The 27,663-nt window shown below is 33.2% G+C and overlaps 1 protein-coding gene across 5 annotated transcripts in view; it reads right to left on the reverse strand.

Annotated features, from left to right (window-relative positions):
* Window positions 1-408: 408 nt before the first annotated feature.
* LOC126883875 (protein white) overlaps window positions 409-27,663 on the reverse strand; it is a 308,915-nt gene continuing 281,660 nt past the window's right edge. For 4 of the 5 annotated variants that reach the window (XM_050649566.1, XM_050649562.1, XM_050649564.1 and 1 more), the window contains exons 10-12: window positions 16,919-17,024; window positions 9,566-9,737; window positions 409-664 (exon numbers count right to left, since the gene is read on the reverse strand). In XM_050649566.1, coding sequence (XP_050505523.1) covers window positions 566-664; window positions 9,566-9,737; window positions 16,919-17,024 — 377 coding nt within the window. In that variant the 3' untranslated portion in view covers window positions 409-565. The remainder of the gene's footprint in view (window positions 665-9,565; window positions 9,738-16,918; window positions 17,025-27,663) is intronic. The other variant, XM_050649565.1, reaches the window with a different exon arrangement.

Here is a 27,663-nt window from a genome sequence, read left to right on the forward strand (position 1 = left end):
CCAATAAAAATTTTTACCTAGAAGTATAAACTAGCAGATTTTGGAACCCTTATCCAAGGACAAAATTACAATAAATATCTAGAAATATTGAAACAAAATATTCGGATTTCCAAGTTCTTCGTTGATTTTATTTCATGAATATATCTATACACCTGATGAAATTTCAATTTATATGCACTTTATGCATACTTTTATAGAAATATGCAAAATTTGAGATTTTTGCATATTTTATGCATAATATGCAAAATATGCAATTTGCATATTTGCCTAAGTCTATCTATTAGTTATTGTCTAATTAACTGGAGAAAAGCTGACGAAAATTTCGACACAACTTCCTGGAAGGAGTAGGAGAAAAAGGATAAAGAAGACGTTGTGGGTGACGTATATGGTAAATGAAAAATGAATGGATTTATGTATAAAATCGTTTATTTTAAAATGCTTATATAAACATAGACAGTCAATATATCTAAGCTACAAATTTCATAAAAAAATTATAAAAATTTCGTTTCCCAATGCTAAGGAATACGTTAATAAATATAATATAAAAAAAAACGATCTGTTTTTATTAACACGAACATGTTTTGTTTAACAGGGCTAAGTATGCAAAGAATCGGAATCCAAGTATAAGCATACACAGTGCTATAATATCCACAGTAAAGTTTTCCTGAAAATAATATAATTTATAATTAGTTTATGATACTCCTTAAATATTTTGTAAAGGTGACTCTTTTCATTTATTTTATCGATAGGCAATATTTTCGTCTACAAAACAACAACAGTTTCGTCAACAATACAACAATGAACCCACAATGGAACATGGACGAAATGCAGAACACAAAGAAACGTCAAAAATATATAGAACAACTTAAACAAACCTTGAACTCTGAAACAGTTTACAATGATATAGAAGAGCTGTGGGAAACGACTGCCGCAATAATAACCAAGACAGCTGACAAGATCTTTGGAAGGAGTAGGCAGAAAAGGGCAAAAACATGGTATGACGATGAATGTCCGAAACAGCTGGAAAAAAGACAAACAGTAAGGAAGAAAAGTGATACGCACAAAGAAAAGAAACTATGAACAACAAAAATATGAAGCTATGGAGAGAGACCAACGCAAACCAGGCTCCAGAGAATTCTGTAAAGCAATCTCCACTGAGAAAAGAGGACATATAACCAATTCTATCCATACACTGAGAGACAATCAAGGCCATATGATAATCGACGATAAAGAACTAACAGAAGAATGTAAAGAGTATTTCAGGGACCTTCTAAACATCATACAGGAAGGACAGCACAAAGAAGAGATCTATATAACAGCAGACATGCCCGCCGAAAATCCCTCTTTTGAAGAAACCCGAAAGGCCTTAAAGAAGCTGAAAAATCACAAAGCGCCGCGGGTAGCGTATTTCCGTTTACGTGTCCATTTCAAGACATTGCGGTTTTGAAACGGACACCGAAACGGTGATACATATATCTAGTTCCAAAAAGGTGTTGATTTGAAAGCGCCAACCCCCGAAATGTGCACGGGTTTGTACCGAAATATGTGGCGTTGGAATTCTACAAACAAGTGCATAGAACTAATAGGTCTATTATCATTTGCCGTCTAATTTGTCGCAACTAAAAACTCCATCGAATATTATATCATTTATTTGTGAAAATAATATTATAAGATCTCGAAAAATCCGTGTATGTACAGCCTACATCGATCGCTCGACGCAAAGATAGAGGCTTACCTTGTAGTGGAAGAATTCAATCAGGCAGAACTACAAAAGGAGAATCCCAAAAAAGGAAACATAATATTTCATTAAACATTAAAAACAATGAATCTGTTGCAAGAAACATTAATACTATTGTTATAATGTACGTTTGTAAAAAAAATTACTTTCAAATAAATGTACCTATTTGTGTTTCATACTACATACTTCAAACATTTTTACACCATTAGGTATAACAAACCGACTCCTTACTACCAATACCTCCTATATACCAATTTTATGCAAAATGATATATTTACATAAAAAAATTATGATTTTTCCCTCGATATCTAGCCTTCCTATTGTATGTTGCTTAGAATTAATCATGAACTTGGTTTTCTTAACATTCATTCGTAGTTCATATTTTATACTGACTTGATGTAATATATTTAGGTACTAATCGTTGCAGTGCTTTTAAACTGTCTGCAAAAATAGCGGTGTCGTCTGCGAATCTTATGTTTTTCAAGATTTCTCCGTTTATTGATATACCCTGTTCTTTCTCTGATATTCCTTCATTAAAAATAGCTTTAAAAATAGCTAAATATATGTTTGCTGAACAATAATTGTTTAGCTGAAACTAAAATACGTTTTTAATATAACACTTTTAGTACCTACCTATATTGTTGTGCATTACTACAAAATGTATACGTATCGTAATAGTTTATTTTGACAGGATATTTTGGCACTAATTTGAGTTTTTTGAACAATTATAAAGAAAAAAAGAAGGTAACTTTGGCAACAAAAACAAAATTGTTTTATTTCCACAGATCCAATGAATGATAATTTGTTATTCTGCAGATAGGCGCTATTTGTGATAATCAGGTCAAATAAAATACAATAATGTTACAACTTACCTAACACGTATTTGTGATAATTTTACGCGCGAAGTTCTTTTACAAACCAGTGCGCATTTCCAAATTAAACGTCTTGAAATGGACACGTATTTGAAAGCAGATATGCTCCGCCGTTTACGTGCCGATTTCAAAACTACCCGGTTTTGAAATGAACACGGAAACGTAAATACGCCGCCGGGTACGGACGAGATACCAGCAGAATTTCTGAAATATGGTGGAGAAACACTACATCGCCAAATCCACCAATTAATAACACATATATGGTTAGAAGAAAGGATATCAGCAAGATGGAAGGAAAACATCATAGTGCCCATCTACAAAAAAGGGAACAAAACAAAATGCGCGAATATCATTCTTAGTAGACTAACACCTTATGCTGAAAGTGTCCTAGGAGAATATTAAGCCGGTTTTAGGGCAAAAAGATCCACAATAGATCAACTATTCACATTGAGACAGCTTCTAGAAAAGGGATGGGAGTATAACAGACCCATACACAATCTCTTCATAGACTTTCGACAGGCATATGACAGCGTAGAAAGAAGCCAAGTATGGAATGCCATGGAGGAGTTCTTATTACCAAAGAAACTCATTCGGATGACTAAAGTCCATATGGAGGGTGAAATATCAAAAGTACGTGTAAATAATAAACTATCTGACAGCTTCGAAATCAACAGTGGACTCAAACAGGGTGATGCGTTATCTCCACTACTTTTCAGCCTTGTGTTAGAGAAAGCCATCAGATCGGCCGAAATAAAAACAGAACTGCTATCACTTCAAGGTCCCAAGTTATTACTAGCATACGCAGATGACATTGATCTCGTTGGAGACTCCATCCTATCCACAAAGCCATTTTCAACAAGGTGGAAGGAGCAACAAGCGAAGTAGCGCTGAGGATTAATGAAGAGAAGACGAAATATATGTGTATAAATAGAACGACACGAAGAGGCAGGATATGACGAAATGTGACGGTCAACACCTTCAATTTCGAAAGAGTACAATGTTTTAAGTATCTGGGGGCCGTAATCACAGCTGACAACGATGTAACTAAAGAAATAAAAGACAGAATCCAATCAGCAAATCGCTGTCTATTCGCCCTGGAGAAGCTTATAAAATCAAAAAATCTTACAAGAAGTTCCAAGATCCAAATCTATAAATCCATCGTCAGACCTGTACTAACATATGGTTGCGAAACGTGGACCATGACCAAATCAAACGAAGAAAAGCTCAGACGTTTTGAACGAAAAATACTTAGAAAAATTTTCGGACCTCACCACGACATTAACACAAACCAGTATAGGATCAGAACCAACATCGAATTAAAAGAACTCTACAATGATACCGATATTGTCCAAGAAATTAAATCACAGCGACTAAGATGGGCAGGCCACGTGCACAGACTTCATAACGAGAGACTTGTAAGACTGGTATGGGAGGATATTCCTACAGGCAAAAGACCACTGGGACGTCCCAGAATGCGATGGAGAGGTAACATCCAAGCAGATCTCCGAAAAATAAACATCCCATTTGACCCTAGGTTGATGGAAGACCGAACAAATTGGAAGAAAGTTGTACAGTCTGCCAGGACCCACCCAGGGTTGTAGTACGTGATGAATATTTTCGTCTAGACCGTCGGTCTAGACTCTAGACGGTATATTTCGCTGAGGCGCAGTCGATCGACGGTTCGAGCCTCAGCCAGGTCATGAAATTATTAAAAGGCCAACGTCGGTAGTATAAAATTCAATAGAATCTACGGCTTGGTCTGGAATAACTGGCGTCTGATCGGCCTATGGAGGAGCGGTACGGCAAGGGATAATGACTTGCGGCTTGGTGATACTCCTCCATAGATCGCTACCGAAGGGCGTTGAGGCCTAATAACGGTGTATATATCTAATATTTTAAGGGAATTAAAATTTATATCTAATAATAAATACGAATGCCTTACGCCTGATTCTAGTATATGTTTACGTTCAGTTCTAGTTTATGTTCATATCTACATGAAAATATTGCAGCAGTACGTTCATTTCACGGCCACGTTTACTTATGGTCAGTAGCTTTGGATCAGTTTAATAACATTTTTATTAGGAATTAGGCGTAAAACATATTTTATATTAATTATATTAAGGGTGGTGGGTGGTATAACACACTGGTATATAACATATATCGAGAACTGATTTTTTCAATCATAAAGAAGTTAGTAATAGTTTGCTCTATTATGAAATTGTTGGAATTAGAATTATTTGTAGATAAAATGAAAGATTTCGACGTAAAAATCCTCAGACAAATTTATAAAGATATACGAATTATGGCGTAGACCGTATAATTTTGAGCTTTACTGCCTTTATAGTGAGCCTAGTAATGGTAGGTCCATCAAAATAAACAGTCTGCGATGGCTAGGCCACTTAGAGAGAATGAACGAGATGGAGCCGGCGAAACGCATTTAAAACCAAAGACCGGATGGAGTGAAAAGAAGAGGCAGGCCCAGAGTACGATTTAAGAACCAGGTGAAAGACGAATTACGAGTGTAGGAGTACCAAATTAGAAAACCAAAGCGAAGGATAGGAAACAATGGAAGCTGATCCTAGAATATACCAATACCCACTATGAGTTTTAGAGCCAGTGATAATGATGATGATAGCCTTTTAGGTCTGGATCCCGCGTATGAAAAAAAAGTTGATTAATAGCAAGCTGAAAATTTGTTAATAGCTTAAGAGTGTCTAGTCGGACAAACTTTGATATATGGGAAGACTGGAACAGGGGAAGTTTTAATTGTGAAACAGGTTAAAAATTTGGAACGGTCAGACCACGAAAACGGCACATGTATTTTGTCCGGCAGAACAGACTTAAACTCTCCGAACAGAGATTAAACTCTCCTGCAAAAATCAGACTGCTATTTATCACCAAATGGGCGTTTTAATGAGTGGAACATGTAGAATATGTCAACTGACAGGAATTATGACAGGTGATAAATAGCAGTCTGATTTTTGCATGAGAGTTTAATCCAGTGGCGTAGCTAGCCCCACACGGGCCCCATATTAAAGTTTGTCGCGGGGCCCTTTTCCACTACTTATATGGCATAGTGTAGTGCTAAAAAAATGTTCAACAAAAGAAGCAAACACGCTTGTATGGAATAGAATAGAAATATGCTTTATTGTCACTGAAAGTTCTAGAATTTTATGGACAAAGCTTACAAAGATTAGGAAAAAACAATAACAAATACAGTTTACTGAAATTACATAAATCGTAAATATTATTACAAAATAAAACAATACCCAAATCCCCAAATGGTTAACCCAAATCACCTACTCCGAAAATGTTTTTATTTAATATGTACCTCTAGAACACTTCTATTTAGAAAAAACGAAAACTGGTACATCTAATTATCTTCCAGAGATAAATCGATTTCATAAATTGCGAATTTCTAGTACCGGTCATATGCATCCTCTTTGTAGGGAAACGGTTATTTTATTGCATAACTTTTTTGTCTTTGACTTTTAGGCATTTTTGACACTTGGTTATTAAATTGTGAGGTATTCTAGTACTAAAAGTTACTCTTACTTTAAGTCGGTAGGATACACAGTTTTCTAGAAAAATCGATTTGAAAATATTTCGTTTTTTGAATTTGAAAAAAATTTAAAAAAAAACAGTGTATTTTATCGAACTAAAGCAAGAGTAACTTTTAGTACTAGAATACCTCATAATTTACTAATCTAGTGTCAATAATGCTTCAAAATTAAAGACACAAAAAATAATGCGATAAAATAACCGTTGACCTACCCAAAACGGACGCATATGACCGGTACTAGAAATTCGCAATTGATGAAATCGATTCATCCCTGGAATAAACGTACGAGTTTTCGGTTTTTGTTTTCATATTTTTTGAAAACGGTGTGTCCTACCGACTTAAATCAAGAGTGCCTTTTATTACTAGAACACTTCACAATTTAAGAATCCAGTGTCAAAAAGGCTTAAAAGTTAAAGACAAAAAGCGATTACAAATATTGCAATTTGGCATTATATATTTTACAATGTCTCACACACAGCCAACGGTGAATAGACAATAAAAAGTAGCTTGAAAACAAAAAAGCTCTGTAGTTATAGAAAGGCGAGAGTTATAGATAAGTACCTGTACATAAATATAGTTTATATATAGATAAAGAATCCCTTTCACGAAAATGTTGATATACAAACAATACACACTGTTCAAAGCTTTTTAATAGTGAAATAATTGTAGTATATTTTGTTCAATTTTTTGAATGGAATTTTGTTTCGACATGCCGCGCTGGGGCCCCTGAATGTCGGGGGCCCCGTATAATTGATACGGCTGATACGGCGGTAGCTACGCCTCTGGTTTAATCTCTGTTCGGAGAGTTTAACTCTATTCTGTCGGACAAAATAAATGTGCCGTTTTCGTGGTCTGGCCGTTCCAAATGTTTAACCTGTTCCACAATTAAAACTGCCCCTGTTCCAGTGTTCCCATATATCAAAGTTTATCCGACTAGACACCGTTAAGCTATTAACAAATTTTCAGGTTGCTATTAATTAACTTTTTTTTCATACGCGGGATCCAGACCTATTTCGTCTTATCAGTACATACGATTGTACCTGATATAGTCCAGGGTAATAAGGATTTTCTCGGGACGCTCAAAGATCCAGGTAGCTGACTACTTTTTTAGTTATTGTAGACCTATAGGAAGAAAACCTACCTGTTTCCTGGCTAGAGTTCGCGTCCGTTTTTTAATTGATAACAATTTAGTGCTAAAATCGCGATTTTTTTGATTTTTTGCACTCCATTCGAAAACTAAATAGTTGACATAAAATTACAAAGTTCAGATTTTAAACCATTGAAAAACCTTCAAAATGACGATTTTTGAAAATTAAAAAGTTAATTTGTTGCTACGCAAATTACAAAATAAGTGAAAATCGTTATTTGTTAATACCTTTTACTAAAACTATCTTAGAACATTAGTTTTTCACCCAAAGTTGGATATTGGGGTATTTAACAAACTCTAGAAATTTGAGACCGATCCATTAATTAGTTTGAGAGATATTCTATTTGTTTATCCCAGAGACCTTTATTTTTCAATAAGATAAGACAGAAAATATTGAAGATAGGGCAATTCTGAGTATGCCAAATAAAAGTAGAAGAGTGATAGTATCAAAATGTATTAAAAAAAAATAAAAAATAATTAACATAGTCAAAAATCCTAATGCCAAATTTTTCAAAATTTTTAGTTTATAAACATTTAGAATAACTTTAAAAATGTCCGTAGAAACAATCTTTTTATATATTCGAAAAGATAGTATTTTAACACGAATTTTCAAATAAAAAAATTTAGCCTGGGCTCATTTGGGACAAAGTTAGCCATATGTTTTTTTAATTCACAGCTAATTTTTTTATAATAATTAAGGAATCTCATGAATGCCATTTTAAAGCATGGGATTTGTATTTTTTCTTAAAAAATTTGTACAAACATTATACCTTCACAGCACCCTCTACGATTTTTCAAAAATGTAGTACAAACGATTACTAGGGGGAACCTACAAATCCACCGAGTTAAAATAACGAAAAAGCAATTTCAAACGAATATAATTTGCTGTATCTCCGGATCAAGTCAATAGATTTTGATCTATCTTGTTTTAATTGGTATGTAATTTTTACGCACATTACAAATATGCAAGTTGTTTATAAATTTATTAATTCATAAACAGTCTAATTTGCTTAAACAATTCTTGAAAAAAATATTTTTTTTACAAAAATTTATTTTTTTAATCATAGTATCATTAATGATCACAGAAAAAGTTAAAGTTCACTTTAACAAATAAATGATTTTTATTAGATAATTATTTATTGAAGATAATTTATTTATTAAAGTATACCTTAACTTTTTCTATGAATAATATTAAAATTTTTGATATTAAATGATATTAAAATCATGGATTTTTGGGAAAAAATTATTTTTTCAAAAAATGTTTAAACAAATTAGACTGTTTATTAATTAATAAATGTCTAGACAAATTGCATATTTGTAATTTACAAAAAATTATATACAAATTAAAAAAAGAACGATCAAAATATATTCAGTAGATCCCGAGATATCGAAAATGATAGTAGTTTTAAGTTGCTTTTTTTAGTTTTTGAACTCGTGCATTTGTCGGCTCCCAGCTCCCCCTTCACTTACCACGACTAGTCAACAATTGAACTAGGTACATTTTCAAAAATTCTTGTAAAATACCAGCTTTTCTAATATGTAAAATGACTTTTTCTATGGACAATATTTTTAAAGTTATTCTAAATATTTTTAAACTACAAAATTTCACAAATTTGGCATTAGGATTTTTGACTATATTAGATAATTTTTTTATCGTCTTTTAGTACATTTTGATAGTATCAGTTTTCTACTTTCATTTGTCATAAGTAGAATTGCCCTATCTTCATTATTTTCTGTCTTATATTATTGCAAAATAAAGGTCTCTGGAATAAACAATTAGAATATCTCTTAAACTAATTAATGGATCGGTCTCAAATTTTGAGGGTTTGTTAAGTACCACAATACCCAACTTTAGGTGAAACACTAAAGTTCTAAGGTAGTTTTAGTAAAAGTTATTAACAAATAACAATTTTCACTTATTTTGCAGTTTGCGTAGCAACAAAATAACTTTTTAACTTTCAAAAATCGGCGTTTTGAAGGTTTTTTAATGTTCTAAAAAATTAAATTTTATGTCAACAATTTAGCTTTTGAATGGTGTGCAAAAAATCGAAAAAATCGCGATTTTTGCACTAACTTTCCGAAATAGGTAGTTTTTCGTCCTATAGGTATACAATAACTAAAAAAGTAGTCAGCTACCTGGATTTTTGAGTGTCCCGAACATAGTTTGTTTCTAGCTTATTACCCTGGAGTAATAAAGTTGTTTCCTAATACCTTGAATCAATTCAAATGTATTGATCAATACGTACCTCTGCGAAATTATATGTTTCCAAAATAACGTGTCCATTTTTGGGACAGATCGTGCTGTTGGTTGAACAATCAATATCAGTTATATTTTCCCATTGATTTATCATAAGGGCTTCGTTTCCGAATCTAAACCATGAAAAATAAGACAACCACTTGAGGTAGTGTGGTAGAGAACTAAAACATTATAATTTTTTATTTGTTTATATTTGAATCATAATTATGTTTTTTGTATTCATTCATTAATAAATGTAAGAAATACAATTTTAAAAACAAAATTGTGACATCTATGTCTCAGTGTCATGTGCAAGATTACGAATATTCACATCCAAAAATCACAAAGATTAAAAACCAGTGTTAAAAGTGATAACAAGTGATAAAAAAATTTTTTAGGTAGTGTTATAAAAGTTGATCTAAGCCACTTTTGGGACATTTTTTCACTTTGATTAATATTGTTTAAGATTATAGAAAGTCTTTTTACTGCGTCTTTTCTATATTCTAATATTCGCGGTGTGCAAGTACTTGGAAGGGATACGCGAAACGATTGTGCGCGAATAGCGGAGAAAAATTGCAACTTTCTTAAATCACATTGTCAATTGAAATTTTCAAATTGACGTACATTTCATACCTATTGTCATTTAAGAAGAAAAATTATATATTGCTCCATAATATTGATATGATATGCAATTATTATATAAAGATAAATTTAATTAATTGTATTTTGCTTGCAGTACTGCATTTTAATAACTAATTTTATTTACTACATATAATTATTTACGTTTTAATAACATAACCTAAATCTTATTTTTTCTTCTTATTATTTTTTTTGGACTATGGCCTTGACAATTATTATCCAATAACCAGGACCATATGATTGGCCAATATAATTAAAAGTGCGAATAAAAGTGCAGAGCGTAGAAACCAGGTGTCGCTTTACCGAACTTGCACGGTCCCAATACAGGGTGTTTGGTAAAGAATGGGCCATAGCTTAATCTTAGATTCCTGAGGTCAAAATAGGTCGATTTAAGCTAAATTACCTTAGTACCAAAGTTGATAATAACCGAAATAGAGGGTGTCAAAGTTAAATTTTTATTTTATTTATTTTTAAATATTTCCTGACAGGCATGGTACAACAACACGAAATTTGGTAAGTGGTGCTGGTACTGTACACCCTACTAAATTATGTTAAACAAACGTTTCTGGCTACTACCAGAGGCGTACGATGGGGAACGAGAATGGTTAGCCCTTCCCAAATTCTACGCCACTGGCGGAATTTCTATTTTAGTGCAATTTTTTTATTCTCTTTTACTTTCTATTTAAATAACATACTGTTCATTCGTAACGATAAAGCCATTAGTTTTCGAGATATTTGAAGCTAAAACGAAGGAGCATAATACATTAGTCAAATAAGTGTCCCTTTTCATTTTTAACTTCAAATATCTCGAAAACTGATGACTTTATCGTTACGAATGAAGAGAATGTTATTTGCATAGAAAGTATTGGAGAATCTAAAAATTATGCGAAAATAGCAATTTCATCAGTGGTGTAGAATTTGGAAGTGTCACCCATTCACTTTCCCCTGTCCTACGCCTCTGGTATTAACCACAAACGATTATTTAACATAATTTAGTAGGGTGTACCGTACCTACACTTTCTGCCAAGTACCATAAAGATTTGTCAAATAGTTTTATAGTACCGGGCACACATAGTTCTTAAAGTTTTAAGTAAAGAATAAATTATTAAAAAAGAGAGAATACATACTTTAAAATAATTTAGCATATTCGTGTGATACTTGGTATAAAGTGTAGGCACTGTACACCCTACTAAACTGTTTTAAATAATGGTTTCTGGCTAATACCAGAGTCGTACGACAGGGGAAAGTGAATGGTTGACCCTTCCCAAATTCTACGCCACTGATGAAACTGCTATTTTAGCATAATTTTTAGATTCTTCAATACTTTCTGTGCAAATAATATGCTCTTTATTTGTAACGATATAGTCATTAGTTTCCGAGATATTTGAAGTTAAAAATGAAAAGGCACACTTATTTTGATTAATGAATTATGCTCCTTCGTTTTAACTTCAAATATTTCGAAAACTAATGGCGTAATCGTTACGAATGAAGAGCATGTTTTTTACATAGAAAGTATTGGAGAATCCAAAAATTGGACTAAAATGGAAATGCCGCCAGTGGCGTAGAAGTTGGGAAGGGTCAACCCTTCACGTTCCCCCGTCGTACGCCTTTGGTTGTAGCCAGAAACGTTTGTTTCACATAATTTAGTAGAATGTACAATATCAGTACCACCTACCAAATTTTGTGTTGTTGTCCCATGCCTGTCAGGAAATATTCAAAAATATATAAAATAAAATTTTAAATTTTACACTCTGTATTTCGGTTATTATCAACTTTTGTACTAAGGTAAGTTAACTTAAATTTTAACTTAACTATTTTAACCTCAGGAATCGAAGGTTAAGCTATGGCCCATTATTTACCAAACACCCTGTATTTTCTATATTCAAAAATTCTGCGTTTAGCCTTCCGACGACCAACCATTCTTTGTTACACGGATGACCAACGGGGGTAAAAAATTACCCAAGTTAAAAATGACAGTTGACAAAATTTAAGTTGTTTTAAGAAATAAAATAATGTATTCGTAATTTTAATGTTAGTATTGTATTAATAAAGAATAAATAAACATTAGTAAAACATATTTTAAGAAGTACAACTGAACAAAAATAGGAATCATCATTTTGAATGTAGAACTAACGAAATTTTAAAATATACACTAATTTAAGTCACCACAGGCTTAACAAACAATTTTTTGTTCAAGATTTGAATGTTTCTTACAAACAATTCCACGTAATAGACGGTATTTACTTAATATAAAATTGGAACATGGAAGGCCAAGGGAGTTCGTCTTTGACCCCAAATTCAGAAAATTGTTTCTTTCGTAAAATATAGGGAATTTTTTTTATTACAAAATATGAAGGTATCTAGAATGATATTAAAGTCAAATAAACAAATAATGAGTTTAAAATTGAAAATATTTCTGAATTTATTGAATAAAACATACACTGGGGTCAAAATTTACCTCCTTTGGTCATCAGAAGGTTAAATCTTCTAGACCTGACGTTTTTCTATCCTTAATGCTGTTTATAGCATCTTCTACTTTCGCTTCGCGAATAGGTGGTCCGGTATCGTCATTTTTATTTTGTGTGATAGTGATACTCCTATTGTCTTCAAATATTGTCACCTAGTTCATCCATGTTGTTTTTATATCTCAATATTAGGTATTGGATTCTCTTGAGTGTCTGTTAAGTGTACCGGTTTCTTTGGTTTATAGAGGTCTGGTGCTTCTTTGATTTTTTTGTGGAAGTTGAACGAATAGTGTTTACTGTTATTCCAGAGTTTTGTTTTTAGCTTCTGTGACAGCTTCTCTTATCTCGCTGTCTAATCGCTGAGAGGCGGCATAGTTTTCCGCTTGGATTCTCTTAGAATCCTAGAAACTTATTATGTATAGATATGTTACGGTTGATGTGATAAATCCGGTCTGCATTAATAATTATTACCGGTAAATATTAATAGTAACCGTAGCAGCTGGTCAATGTGGTTAATAATGCCTTTATAATTAGATTTACCGGTTATTATTAATCGGAGTGAACATCATCGGAGTATACGGCCCAGAAAATAACAAGCCTCAAACAAGAAGGGAAATCTTTTATGACGAATTACAACAAGTAGTAGATCAAGTTAGAGGGAAGATGATAATACTGAGGGATTTTAATGCTCGAATAGGTAACCAAGTAATACCCGGAGTTAAGAAAAAACACAATGAAAATGTTAAAAACGAAAATTGAGAACTGATGAAAAACTTCTGCACAAATAACGAACTTAGAAAAAACAACACATTTATTGACTACAAAGACCAACACAAATATACATTCAATAACACTCGTGGACAAAGATCTATGATAGATTATGTTGTAACCAACAGAGATATACATCCATCAAAAATAATCGACGTAAGATACCTCAACTCAGCAGATGTAGGTAGCAACTATAGCCTAGTATTATGTAAAATAGGAATCATTATGAAATATTTCACACCTAAGAGGGCAGCACCAACACAAACAAAAATCAAAGTCGAAGGACTACATATGGAATCCACGGAATACTTATACAGGAAAAGAATATCAGAGAAGATTGCTGAGAATGGAATATTAGAAAACGATAACATCTATGAAAGCTGGCAAAAACTCAAAAATAATACAATCGACGTTGCAACAGAATCACTTAGAGAGAGAAAAGTAACGAATACTCACATATTAAAGATGAAAACACCGTGGTTTAGAGAAGAAGTTAAGATAAAATGCGAAGAAAAGAAGAAAGCCTTTTTACAATACAGAACAAAACAAACACAACAGGCATACAACCACTACAAACGAGTACTGGCAGAGTTTCTCAAAACAGATGGAACACGACTTCTACGGAACACAAAAAGAAGTATGGAGAATGATCAGAGGTCAAAGAAAGGAGATAAACGAATTAATAAAAGCGAAACACATTCAGAAGGAAACATGGGCAGACTACTTCCGATCTCTATTTGCTAAAGGCGACGATAATGAACCACCAATACCTGAAGTTACGACAAACGAAGAAATAAACATCGAGGAGGGAGAGGTAAAGGAAGCATTAAGAAAATTAAAAAATAGAAAATCTCTAGGAGAGGACAGAATATCGAACGAAATCCTAAAGTACGGAGGACAAGATCTAACTAAACAACTATTAAAACTAATACAAAAAATATTAGAACAAAACAGAATACCAAAAGAATGGAGATCAAGCATCCTAATACCTCTCTTCAAAAAAGGAGACAAATCAGACCCGGAGAATTACAGAGGGATTAACTTATTAAACACAGCATTAAAATTAACAACAAAAGTGATAACAAACAAATTGAATGAAATTATAACATTAGCAGAAGAACAACAAGGTTTTAGGTCGGGAATGTCATGCACTGGCGCTGTATTTATAATGAGGCAAGTTCAAGAGAAATCATTGGAATACAACAAACCGGCATATTTATGTTTCGTGGACCTTAAGAAAGCATTTGGCAGGGTCACATTAAAGGACGTTATGCACTTGTTATACTCGAGAGAGGTACCTCTGGGAATAATTAAAACGATAGAAAACATCTACCAGAACAACACAATAAAAGTAAAAGTGGAAGATGAACCAACTGACCCAATTGAAGCCGGCAATGGGATAAGACAGGTGGATTCCTTGAGTCCTTTATTGTTCAACCTGATCATGGACGAAATAATAAAAAAAGTAAGAACTAAAAAAGGATACCAAATGGGAGAAAAACAACTTAAAATAATCTGCTATGAGGATAATGCAATACTAATCTCTCAAAGTGAAGACGATTTACAACGTATGCTTCACCAATTCAACATAATCGGCAGAAAATTTAACATGTTAATTTCCTCAAAAAAGACAAAATGCATGGTTATAACAGCAGATCCAATAAGATGTAAATTGGAGCTGGAAGGTCAGATAATAGAACAAGTGATGGAGTTTAAATATCTAGGCATCACACTATCTAGCTACGAAAGGCTCGAAACAGAAGGGGAAGATCAAGTGAATAGAGCAAACAGAGCCGTAGTTTGCTTGAATGACACAATATGGAGAAATAAAAATATCGGAAAAGAAATGAAAGGCAGAATTTACAAAACAGTCATCAGACCAATAATGACATACGCGGCAGAAACACGACCCGACACAGATAGGACAAAAAGATTGCTCGAAACAGAGTAGATGAAAACCCTTCGAAAAATCGATGGTAAGCCTCTATGGGACAGAGCTAGAAGTACAGATATACGACGGAGATGCAAGGTGGATAAGATTAATAACTGGGTAAGAAACAGAAGAATAGAATGGAATGACCACATAAGCCGAATAAATAGGGTAGTCAGGACAGCGAGAGACGGTTCCCCAATAGGAAGACGATCAGTGGGAAGACCACGAAAACGATGGAACGACAACTTACTAGAGGCACATTGAAAAAGCAGACAGAGTCATGTCTATACAAAAAGAAGAAGAAGGTTATTATTAATACTTTCCTAACAATTCTGGTTAATGTAATAAAGCAACAGAATTTATGAATAATAAACTCAACCAAACACCTTATAAATAAAAACAAACTGACGCAGTAGGATTTAAGTTACTAGACTATAATTACTTGTTTTTATAGGAAATACTCTTGTGGTACTTATAATTATTACAAAGAACGCTTAAGTTTTTGCATTTGCTGCGTGTTTAATTGCATTGTCCACAACAATAATTGCAGTGGCGGAATCCTTGACTGCCTAAATCGAATTTTTACGAACGCAAGCACTTCATTGACTGAAATAAGTGTTTCCTTGCAGGTGGAAAATTCGTTTCTTGCATGAAGTTGGTTTAAAATGCCTTGCTTATTGCCTAGCTTGTATAGCTTTTCATCTATAACAGAAATAATAATGGCAATAATGTTTCGGCTATCGGCCTTAGCTCTCTAAACTTCTGGAATTCGCACTCTAACACGTTGACCTACTTTTTCAACAAGGAATCTATCATTAGAATGCTTTAACATTTTGTCAGATTCTTTTATAAGTGGCTGTTTATCAAGATCCCGAGTCTCCTGAATTTTCTTTTGAAGTTTCGTCAATTGCACTGCCATCTTCTTCGTCTCCATCATTTTCTTTAACGCCAATACTGGCATTGTCTTCCTCATTGGCAGCAATTATTGCACACGCATTATGTTCGATTGGGCTGTTATTGTTACTTGTATCTTCAATATTCGCTAACTGTGAATCCTCGGTTGCACTATTGAGTTCCATATCACCACGGTGCTATGCTCCATCATCAGCGTCATCAGAATGATCTGCTATTATCGCTTCTAAATCTTCTGATTTCGGAAAAAGTACCAGGAGGAACAGTTGTTTTTAATCCTACTTTAGCCGTATGTATTTAATACATTAAATAGTGTATTACACAGTGGCCGCTTCCGACTACAGATTGACTAACACTGTAGTATGCCATATGCGACATATTTAGCTCTGGTATGTCGCAGTGACTAATAAACCTCCCTACACTCCGTAAGCTTCTACGCACGTAACAGTATTGAAATGTATCATATTTACCGTGCTAATCTGGGATTTATTAATAATTACCGGTCGATGTGATTAATTCTGCCATATTTATTACTTTTACCTAGCTGTTCGGTTTGTATTAATAGTAACCGGTAATTATTAATAATTTCCAATTAATCATACTGACCATAACAGATGTTTATTATACATATATTAAAATAGCTTACCCCAGGTTCATGAAATATCCACCGAAAAGCAAGAAAGGTATGACTAATGGTGCACCCAGCGTCAAGGCCATAGATGTATTTCTTGAAATACAAGAAACTAAATAACCTAAAAAACACAAATAATACTGCTATTATTATTTATTTATTTATTTATTTATTTATTAACCATACAGACTAAATGTCTCATTACATGGCTAAAAAAAAATATATACATTTACAATTCTATAGTTTTAAATAGATGACTTTCTAAGTTATATAAAAATTATACAAATTATCTCATTATCACTTCCAGCATTGTAGAGGCTTGAATATTTTTTACATAGAGGTGTTTAAAATTTGACTTAGTATCAATTTATAGAACTTTGTCCGATTCAAGGACCAATCTACATCAATTAAACTGTTAAAATTGTTTAATAACTTAAGTGCATTGGCAAGGGGAGATCTTGTTGCAACAAGATTGTGAGGTATATTGAACATTAATGAAGATCGTGTCCGACGAGGAGCAATATTGAATGGAATGAGTGAAAGTAAATATGGGCTGTTAATCTTATTGTTAATTATATTGTATATAAACATAATTACCATTAAGTCCCTTCTTTGTCCTAGAGACAATATTTTAAACTCGTTTCTCAAGTGAGCCGACCTAACAGAATTATAATCAGGGCATTTTTTGTGTTTTTTAAAATACAAATACCGAAGAACTTTATTTTGTACCTTTTCTAATTCTTTAAGCGTTGACATATACTCACAAAACCATATTACGCTTGCAAATTCCAATTTAGGTCGCACTAAAGTAAAATAGAGAAATTTTATTGTATTAATATTTGTAAATGCCATTGTCTGTCTTCTAATAAATCCAAACAATTTGTTTGCCGCTGAGATCGACTGATTTATATGTTTCCCAAACGAAAAAACTTGATTGTATGTTACTCCCAAGTCTTTTACTTCAGTAACCCTAGCCAATCTCTCACCTCCCATCTCATAATCAAAAATAACTGGTTCCTGTAACCGAGTTATCGTCATAACTTTGCATTTATTAATATTAAACTCTAACTTATTAACTATACTCCATTCGTAAATACTATCAATGTCTCTCTGTAACTTAATACAATCACGTACTGACTGAATAATTTTGTACATTTTTAAATCATCTGCAAATAAAAGACACTCAGTATATTTACAAATAGAAGGAAGGTCGTTAATGAATATAATAAAGAGAAGAGGTCCTAAATTTGAACCCTGAGGAACTCCGGAATTGGCGTAAAACTTTCCTGATACATTACCTTTGTGTCGAACTATAAAACGTCTGTTTTCCAGATAACTTTTGATGAGTTCAATAAAATTATTAGACAAGCCATAAGTACTTAACTTTTTTAGTAACACATCATGATTAACGCGGTCAAAATCTTTTCTAAAATCCGTGTATATCGTATCAAGTTGCAATTTAGTGCTTAATGTGTCAGCAACCTGATCTGCAAAAATAAATAAATTTGTATTTACTGACTTGTTTAGCACAAAACCGTGCTGTTGAGACATTATGTACTTTTCTATATATGAATATAACTTGTTATGTATAATTTGTTCAAAAAGTTTGGCGGGAGCACACATGATTGCTATAGGTCTGTAGTTTTCAATGTTTTGTAATGTTCCAGATTTATGTATTGGTGTAGTAACTGCAGTTTTCCAAATTGTAGGAAAGACTTTAGAATTAACTATGCTATTAAAAATATGTACCATCGGTTCAATCAACCACTCACTACAACCTTTTAATATATAAGGTGGAATACCGTCAGTACCCGCAGCTTTCTTTGGCTTTAATTTTTTTACAGCTTCTTTAAAATCATTGTAATCTATTGATTCAATTGCGAAAAAATCATTGTGCAAGTAAGAACTATTACCAAAATCTAAATTATAAGTCGCTTTATCTGAGTTGTATGTAGATGCAAAAAACTTAGCAAATACTTCAGCTGTATTTTCACCATCAACATTCTGACCTAAGTAAACAAAATTTCCAGCATGAGTACAATTGGATTTTTTGTTTTTAATATAGTTCCAAAAATAATTTATATTACCCTCCACATTTTGTTGCACTTCTTTTAAATATTTATTCTCTTCTATTTTTATTAAGTATTTTAATGCACGTCTGCTTTCCTTGTATTTTTCTAAATAGTAATTTAATTTGAGATGTTCTGTAATTTTCTGAATTTATTTTTATTTTTAATTAAATCTTTTATTTCTTGTGTATACCAACTAGGAAATAATTTTTAATTATTGAATGTTTTAAATTTTGGTACACAATTCTGTATAATTTTATTCCATATTTCATAAAAAGTTTCTAAAGCTAAGTCTACATTTGTTTCATTTTTTACTGCGTCCCAATTTGTATTTCGGACATTATTAACCAAAAGTTCAAAATTTGCTTTTTTATAATTATATTCATTGGACAAATTTACTTCAAATTTTTGCTTATTACTTTTATTGTAGACTATATTAAAATTAAGAGTAGGGTGATAATGATCTTCCTTCACAAATGGCGTTAAGTCTTGTGTTACTACATATTTTGATGAATGATTTTCAGAGCATATTATCAAGTCAAGTGTTTTACCTTGAAAATTTGTAATGTTATTAAAAAGCTTAAATGAATTAAAATCTAAAAATGATTGCAAAATATTTAATTTAGTATTAGAAACATTGATCTCACTCACGTAACCTTTAATTTCTGGTATATTAAAATCACCAAATATATACGTCTTTTCAATATCAACAATGTTATCTTGAAGGAAATTTACTAGTTGTTCATATATATTATCAGAGCTGTTTGGGGGTACATATAAAGCAAAAATTGTATGTTTTTCATTACCTGCTAATTTAATATGAATCGCTATTGCCTCAAATTTTGTACAATGTTTGAAAATTTGTGCAATTTTATACTCCTTTCTTACTGCCACAAGAACTCCCCCTCCTCTAGTTTTCCAGTGAATTCTAAATCCCTATCTGCCCGTATTAAATTATACATACTTGTATCAACAATTTCACCATCCCTAACCCCATCTTGAATCCATGTCTCTACTGCAATTATAATATCGAATTCCAAGGTTTGTGAACCCCTATAAAAATCATGTGTTTTTGTATTCAAACCCCTACAATTCTGGTAATAAACATTCAGGTTGTTTGTTATGTCTTATAGCTATTATTGCAGTAAGCCCAGATACTGTAAATAGTATTTTAATACAATGTTATTAAAGTAGAAAATATAGCGCCATCATACATATTATCGCTGGAAAAAGGATAACTCATTTTTGTGAGCAGATACTATAATACAACTGTCAATTACTTAATACGGAAGAACATAGATCTGAAACCTCTAAACCACATACCACACATGAGTACCTCTTGACAGATTTGCGAACATATTGTGAAAAGTAATTTATATTTGATTCTTCTTGCAGCAAAATAGTCAGTAAAGTAATAAAACTGTAACGTTAATATTGACAGATTGTTATACAAAAAGAAAATATAAACATGTAAAAAAGCCCAGCCCAAAAATTTCAGACCTATACACATATAAGCAATGGCTAAATATATTTAAAATATGTAGAAGTAGCTTCAATAATTTATCAGTATAGTACATTTTAAACAAGATTAAGTACATTTTTTGGAAAATACGTCTGATGTATTTACGTACTGAAACCAGTAAACTTACATTTATCCATTAAAACCTGTAACCTCTATGTAACAAAAAAACAAGAACTCATTGATGTATTGATGGACCGAATAAAAACTAGACCTGCTAATTAAATTAAACTATTTTAAGTTGGATTCATTCGAACTTATATTCGTAACAAATAAAATTTCAAATGAAAACTTATCCTCATTAAAATAGTCAAACATGTAAACAAAAGATAAGAACAAGTTTAAAAATTTCATATCAATATAATGTATCTAATGTTTTTCGTACCTAATTAAGAAGCTCATTCTCGTTCTGAATGGTTCTGACACCGTTGCCAGTATTGACATAAATATTTCCGTTCATTGACCACGCACTTTTAACACCATATTTTTTCTTAGCAGCTAAGAGAAGTTTAAACCGAACTTGAGTAAGGTCTTCATTCAGAATATTCCCGTATTTTTAAGCTTGTTTCTGGATTTATATACTTCATTCCGCTTCAGGTTGGTTACAAATTCAACGATGATACTCCTAGGTTTCTGCTCATCTTCAATCTTGCCCACCCTAAATATTCTATTTACTTCCACTAGTGAACATTTAATTTTCATTTGGTCATTAATTAATGTCAAAACTTTGCTTATCACATTCTCCGACGCTTCTTCTTTTACTCCAACAAATCTCAAACTATTCATTCTTGCTGTCTGATTTAGATTATCCAATGTCTGATTAATTATTATAATTTTCATTGCATTGTTTTTTTCTTTTTCTTCTAGGCGATTTAGTTTTGTAACTGCATTATTCAGTGTTGCATCTAATGCTTCAAATTTTTGAGTTAATTTGTCAAGTTTATCTTCTATTTTGCTAAGTGAATTTGTCAATACCTTTGTTATAATGGCTTCCATAGCACTTTCATCGGTTACACTACTGCGCACAGATCTGGTACTCATCATAAAACCTATGAGAACTGGCAACACAGGATAGAAAATTCGATTACAGATAATAGAATAGAAAAAAAAAATGGATTTAACCAAGAAAAACCTTAGTAATTGTAAGTAATTTCTGTATTCTTACTAATGGTTTATCCGTACTTGATATGCACTGGAGACAAAACATAAAACTTCGAACAATTCCACTTAAAAGTCACAGTATTCTGGAGCTCACTGAATGTGGTGTTCACAGTACGAAAGTCATTACTCTACTCATTACATTATAGCCTTCTATGCATTATAACAGCTTAGTTATCATCAAGAGATAAGTAGAAAGGATTAGGACCTTTTTGTTAGGAATAAGGAGGACCTTAGACGACTGAACTAAACAATACAACTGGTCAATATAATAAAGACACGCAAGCTGGAATACTTCAGTCACCTTATGAGACACCCTGAAAAATATGATCTTTTACATTAGAAAATTCAGGGAAAGGTCCAAGGTAAACGTGGTACTGGTAGAAGAAGAACATCATGGCTAAAAAATCTAAGACAATGATATGGAAAATCAACTACATCGTTATTCGAAGCTGCTGTCAATAAAGTCACGATAGCGAATATGGTAGCCAACATGATATCCAACGAGCGATAAAGGTCATGGAACTAGAAGAAGAAGAAGAAATGATCATCAAAAATAATTTGGAACTAATTATTTCTTTTGTCCATTCTTTTTGTCGATATTCACGCGAATTTGATTCGATTAAAAGTTCTTTAATGTGATTGACAATACTAGATTTAGAAATACGTAATAAAACAGTTTGTATGGCGAAGGTTATGATAAACTTCGAATAATATAGAACATAAGATGCAAATGAGTAATCGTTAAGGGTCTTTTTGAATGTACTGGTCTCATTCTCTTTTGATATTGGAATAAAACTTTGGAAAGATATTTTTCTACGGCCGTGCTAAAAGAGCCACTTTCACGTACGCATTTCGTTTCCAAAAGTTGCACTTCCCGCACGGCGTGCGTGAAAGTAAATTTTCCCGCACGGCGTGCGGAAAGTAAAATACCTTGTAGTATTGCATTATAAAATATATGTATTATAATACATGCAACAAACTAATCTTTAGACATTATTTACTAATTTATTTCTAATTTATCTTATTGTGTTGATGTTTTAATGAAATTAGCGCGATTATTTCATTCACAGGAGATTCTGACCAATAGAAAGCTACAGAAATAAAAATTAAAGTGATTGTTGGAGAACTGTATTCTCCACCCAAAATAAATTCTATTTCACCAACAACAAATTTCCGCGCCGCCTCTGTAACAACCATAAATAATAATTCCATTCTTCCAAGAATGTTAATCTCCGCCTCCAAAAACCCAAACACCCCAACGGGAAAATTTGTTAACGGTATGCAAGAGCGGGGTGCAACAGTCAGTCAACTATCAACACTCATTAAGAACGTACGCAAAAACCTCTTTTCATTTACGCTTTTTCGAAGAGAATTCTTCACGCCGCAATTAGCAAAAAGCCGGTACAAAGTGTAAATATATGTGTAGTGGCGTCTTTCACGGATAAGTTGTTTACTCAATTGTTCACATGTAAAATTCTATTTCTTGCCCTTTTCAACTTCATTACAGTCATAGCAAAATAGAAAGTGTTTTATTTACATTAACAATTCAACAGGCCAGAATTACAGCATCTTACGGTTCATTAAAAGTTCTCCTCTTAGCTATCGAAGGCTTTGCGACACATTGAACTTACTGCAAGTGCAAAACGCTGGAAAGAGACATTGGAACTACTCCAAACTCTCCATGGAGGAATGTTGAACACCGGCGTCCCTCCATTTTGTTCCTCCGAGACCGGATTTTATTTCTAAGAGCCGAATTTGGCCCTTAGAGCCATCGACCGAACTTTTCTGGCCAAAAAACACTCAATTCAAGTTTCTATCTAATTCTATTATTTGTTAAAAAACATTTCTGGCTAATGCCAACTCTTTCTAAAAGACATTATAAGTGTCGCGTTTTTCGGATATTCTCGTCGAATAGACAATAATTCCAAGAGACAAAGTGATTGCGTTATTTATTCTACGGACAAATAAACATTCTGTGAACAAAAACAGTGATAATAGTTTACTTCAAGAAGTGGTGTTCAAGGACTAGCTGATTCCAGGAAAAGCAGCCCACATTCAAGTACCAAGAGCCCAGGGGTGACGTACAAAATAAACTTTTCTATATGTAAATTCAAAAAGTTAATTTTCAAAGATCTCTTGCGAAATGTTACTCTAATAAAGTTAAACACTATTTAAAGAACTATTCAGGGTTGAATTTTTGGTTCAATATTGCATGCTTGTTAAAATTCAAAAATAAATAATAATTTCATTCAAAAATAAACAAATTAAAGTTATTACAATGAGCAAAAAAGGTTTAAGTAAATTAGTAAACAAAAAGCATTCAATTCTAGATTCTGTTAATAGAATTCAAACGTGGCTAGAAGCAAACCATGACTCGGAAAAAGATGTTTTGTCATTCAAAACAAGAGAAGGTCGATTACAAGACCTGTTCTCTGATTACAATAACGTACAGGATGAAATTGAATTCCTGGACGATTCTCAAAAATGTGATCGTGCCATATTTGAAGAGAATTATTTTGCGGTTCTGTCAAAAATACAAAGTTCGATTAGAGCATTGGATATTACCAATACAGGGAGCGTCGCTGCCGCTAAGCAAGTGGCCGTAAAGCTCCCGGTAATAAGCATATGCAAATTTTCCGGGCAAATAGGGGACTTCGAAAGTTTTTTTGAGCTCTTCGACACACTGATAATACAAAATCAGTCCCTTTCTGACATCCAAAGGTTTCTTTATTTGAAAAGTTACCTACAGGGTGATTCTCTTAAGTTGGTGGATTCTTTGAAAGTCACAAATGAAAATTTTTCGATTGCTTTAGATATTCTAAAGAACCGCTATCAGAATAAGGTCACAATCATAAATTCTTACTTAACAGAAATTATAGATATTCCTACACTGAGAAACAGCTCACCGCAAGCCCTCAGAAATTTTCTAACTACCGTAACAAAAAATATGCAGTTGCTAAAAAATTTGCAATTTTCAAGTACAGAGCTCATTGATATAATTTTAGTTTTCCTGCTAGAAAGCAAATTAGATTTTTCAACAAGGAGACTTTTTGAAACTGAGCGAAATCATTCAGATGTACCAAAATTGGATGTTCTTCTTAAATTTCTTGAAAAAAGGTGCATTGTTCTGGAAAGCCTGGAAAATACAAATCCTAGGCAAGCCAAAAACGTAAAAGTTTCACATCATGCATCCAGTAATAACACATCAGAGGATTCAGATAAAAATAATACGTCAAATAATTTAGTTTCTGATTTTTATTGCATTTTCTGCAAAAAGCAAGGTCATAAAATTTACAAATGTCACTTTTTCAAAAACATTCAGCATGATGACAAAATAAAATTCGTGAATTCAAAAGGTCTCTGCGTAAATTGCCTAGGTAGGCATAATTCTAAAGATTGTTCATCAAAACATGTATGTACCGTTTGTAAAAAGCGCCATAATACAAATTTGCACATTCTGGCACCAAATAATAATTCGGGTAAACATAATACTTTTTCTACGACCCATAAAAATGAAAGTCCGTCCACTTCTACAAATTCAAACAATTACGAACGCGAACATTCGTCAAATTCAAACTTTCAAGGTCCTTCGTTTCAAGGGCAAGAACCTTTTACAAATTCCTTTTCTGCCTTGTCCGTAAAAAATTTAAACATACTTCTAGCTACGGCCAAAGTAACCATTTTCGACAAAAACGGGAAACCTTTAACGGCCCGATTGTTACTCGATACGGGAAGTCAAAATAGCTTTTGTACCCAGTGTCTCGCTGATAGGCTGGGCTACAAGCCATATGACATATCTCTAAACATTTCTGGCATAGGCCAAAGTAATTCGGTTTCAAAAAAGATGGTCAACATAAAAATGCATTCTAACTATAATAAAAAGTCTTTCAAAATTTCATGTGCCATCTTAAAAAATATTACTTGCAATCTTCCACAGTTCCGCATTCTTACAAAAAAATTACCAATTCCAAGGGACGTTTTTCTCGCCGACGATTCCTATCACAAACCTAGTCAGGTAGACATCTTGGTTGGGGCTGATTTGTACTACGACTTAATTCTTCCTGACATAATTCCTCTGGGCCCTAGGCTTCCAGTTTTGCAGGCTTCTCATCTGGGGTACCTAATAGCCGGCGTGATTGCTCCTCACTTGACGGCACCTACAGTAGCAAACAATGCTTCTGGAGATGTTGCTCTACTTTCTACGTGTAGCACGGACGAGCTGCTCACGAAATTCTGGAACATGGAAGAACTTTCTCAAAAACCTATTCTGTCGGAAGCTGACGAGCTGGCCGAACAAATATTTCAAACTACAACAAAGATCCTTGAAAATGGACGCTTTGAAGTAGATATTCCATTAAAAAGTGCACAAGAACACCAATTACTGGGTGATTCATTTTCTATAGCCAAACGGCGTTTTCTTTCACTCGAAAATAAATTCCAAAAAGATAAAAAATTATTTTTCGAGTACAAAAATTTCATTGACACATATATTTCTTTAGGGCATGCTGAATATGTACCTCTTTCGTTCGTAAATGAAAATTCGGACAAAAAATATTTTATTCCACATTTATGTGTCATCAACGAACAAAATAAAAGTACAACTTTGCGTGTCGTCATGGACGCTAGTTGTAAAAGCTCTACAGGAAAAAGTCTGAACGACATTTCATTAAAAGGGTATCAGGTTCAACCCGATTTATTCGACATTCTGGTTCGTTTCAGGCAATACAAATTCATATTTTCCTGTGACATTCAAAAAATGTTTCGACAGACGTGGATCAACAAAGATCAACGCTTTCTACAAAATATTCTATGGAGGGACGATACCCACGATTCTATAAAATGTATTCAATTAAATACTATCACATACGGGACGAATAGCGCCCCGTTTCTTGCGACGAGAGTCTTGCAAGAAATTTCAAATAAAAATAAAGTTCAATTCCCATTGGCCTCGCATTTTCTCGAAAACCAATTCTACGTAGATGATGGTTTATGTGGGTCAAATAATATTGAAGAATTGCTCGAAATACTTCAGCAATTAAATTCTGTTCTAAACCGCCATGGGTTTACTTTACATAAATTCCATTCAAATTCATCCATATTCCTGCAACAAATCAACCCAGAACATTCAAAAAATACTACTCAGGAATATGACCTAAATTTCGATTCCACTTCCAGTAAGGTTCTAGGCCTAAAATGGGACCCTGCGGAAGACCAAATAACAATTTTCGTCCCCGAAAATAATTTCTGCCCACCAGCAACAAAAAGAAAAATCCTATCTGCGTTAGCGCAATGTTTCGACCCTCTTGGACTCATCAATCCGTTTATTGTTAAAGGCAAAATGCTTATGCAGAAACTATATCTGCAAAAAATTCACTGGGACACAGAAATTTCGGACAAAACTATTCTAAACGATTGGAACAACTTTCTACAGGACTTGTCACAATTAAAACAATTAAAAATTCCTCGTTTCTATTTTTCTGAAAAAATAATTCTGAAGGTTGAGCTTCATGGATTTGCAGACAGCAGCATGGCAGCTTATGGCGCATGCGTATACCTAAGAACTTTCTACTCAGATGAGACCATCTCTTGTGCATTAGTTTCTTCCAAATCAAGGATAACTCCGTTAAAGACGGTAACACTTCCTAGGCTTGAGCTGTGCGCAATGGTTCTTCTTTCAAAACTTGTTGCAAAAATAATTTCTATCTTTGAAAATCAATCTATAAAATTTCATTCAGTCAGCCTCTGGTCAGACTCCCAAGTAGCTCTGTCGTGGTGTAAAAGTCATCCAAGTCGGTGGTCGGTTTTCGTGGCTCACCGGGTAGCTCTTGTCCAAGAGTTGACTCAAAACTTTACATGGCTTCACATAAAGTCTGCGCAAAATGCCGCAGACCTTCTTTCTCGAGGAATGTCTGGTTCTGAAATTCTCAATAGCGACTTCTGGTGGCAAGGTCCCAAATGCTTGCGAGATAAAAATTTCAATGTTTCCAATCTAGTAAATGACAAAGTTCTCG

This window comes from Diabrotica virgifera, chromosome 4 (genome assembly GCF_917563875.1).
Source record: "Diabrotica virgifera virgifera chromosome 4, PGI_DIABVI_V3a".
Classification (NCBI taxonomy): Eukaryota; Metazoa; Arthropoda; class Insecta; order Coleoptera; family Chrysomelidae; genus Diabrotica; species Diabrotica virgifera.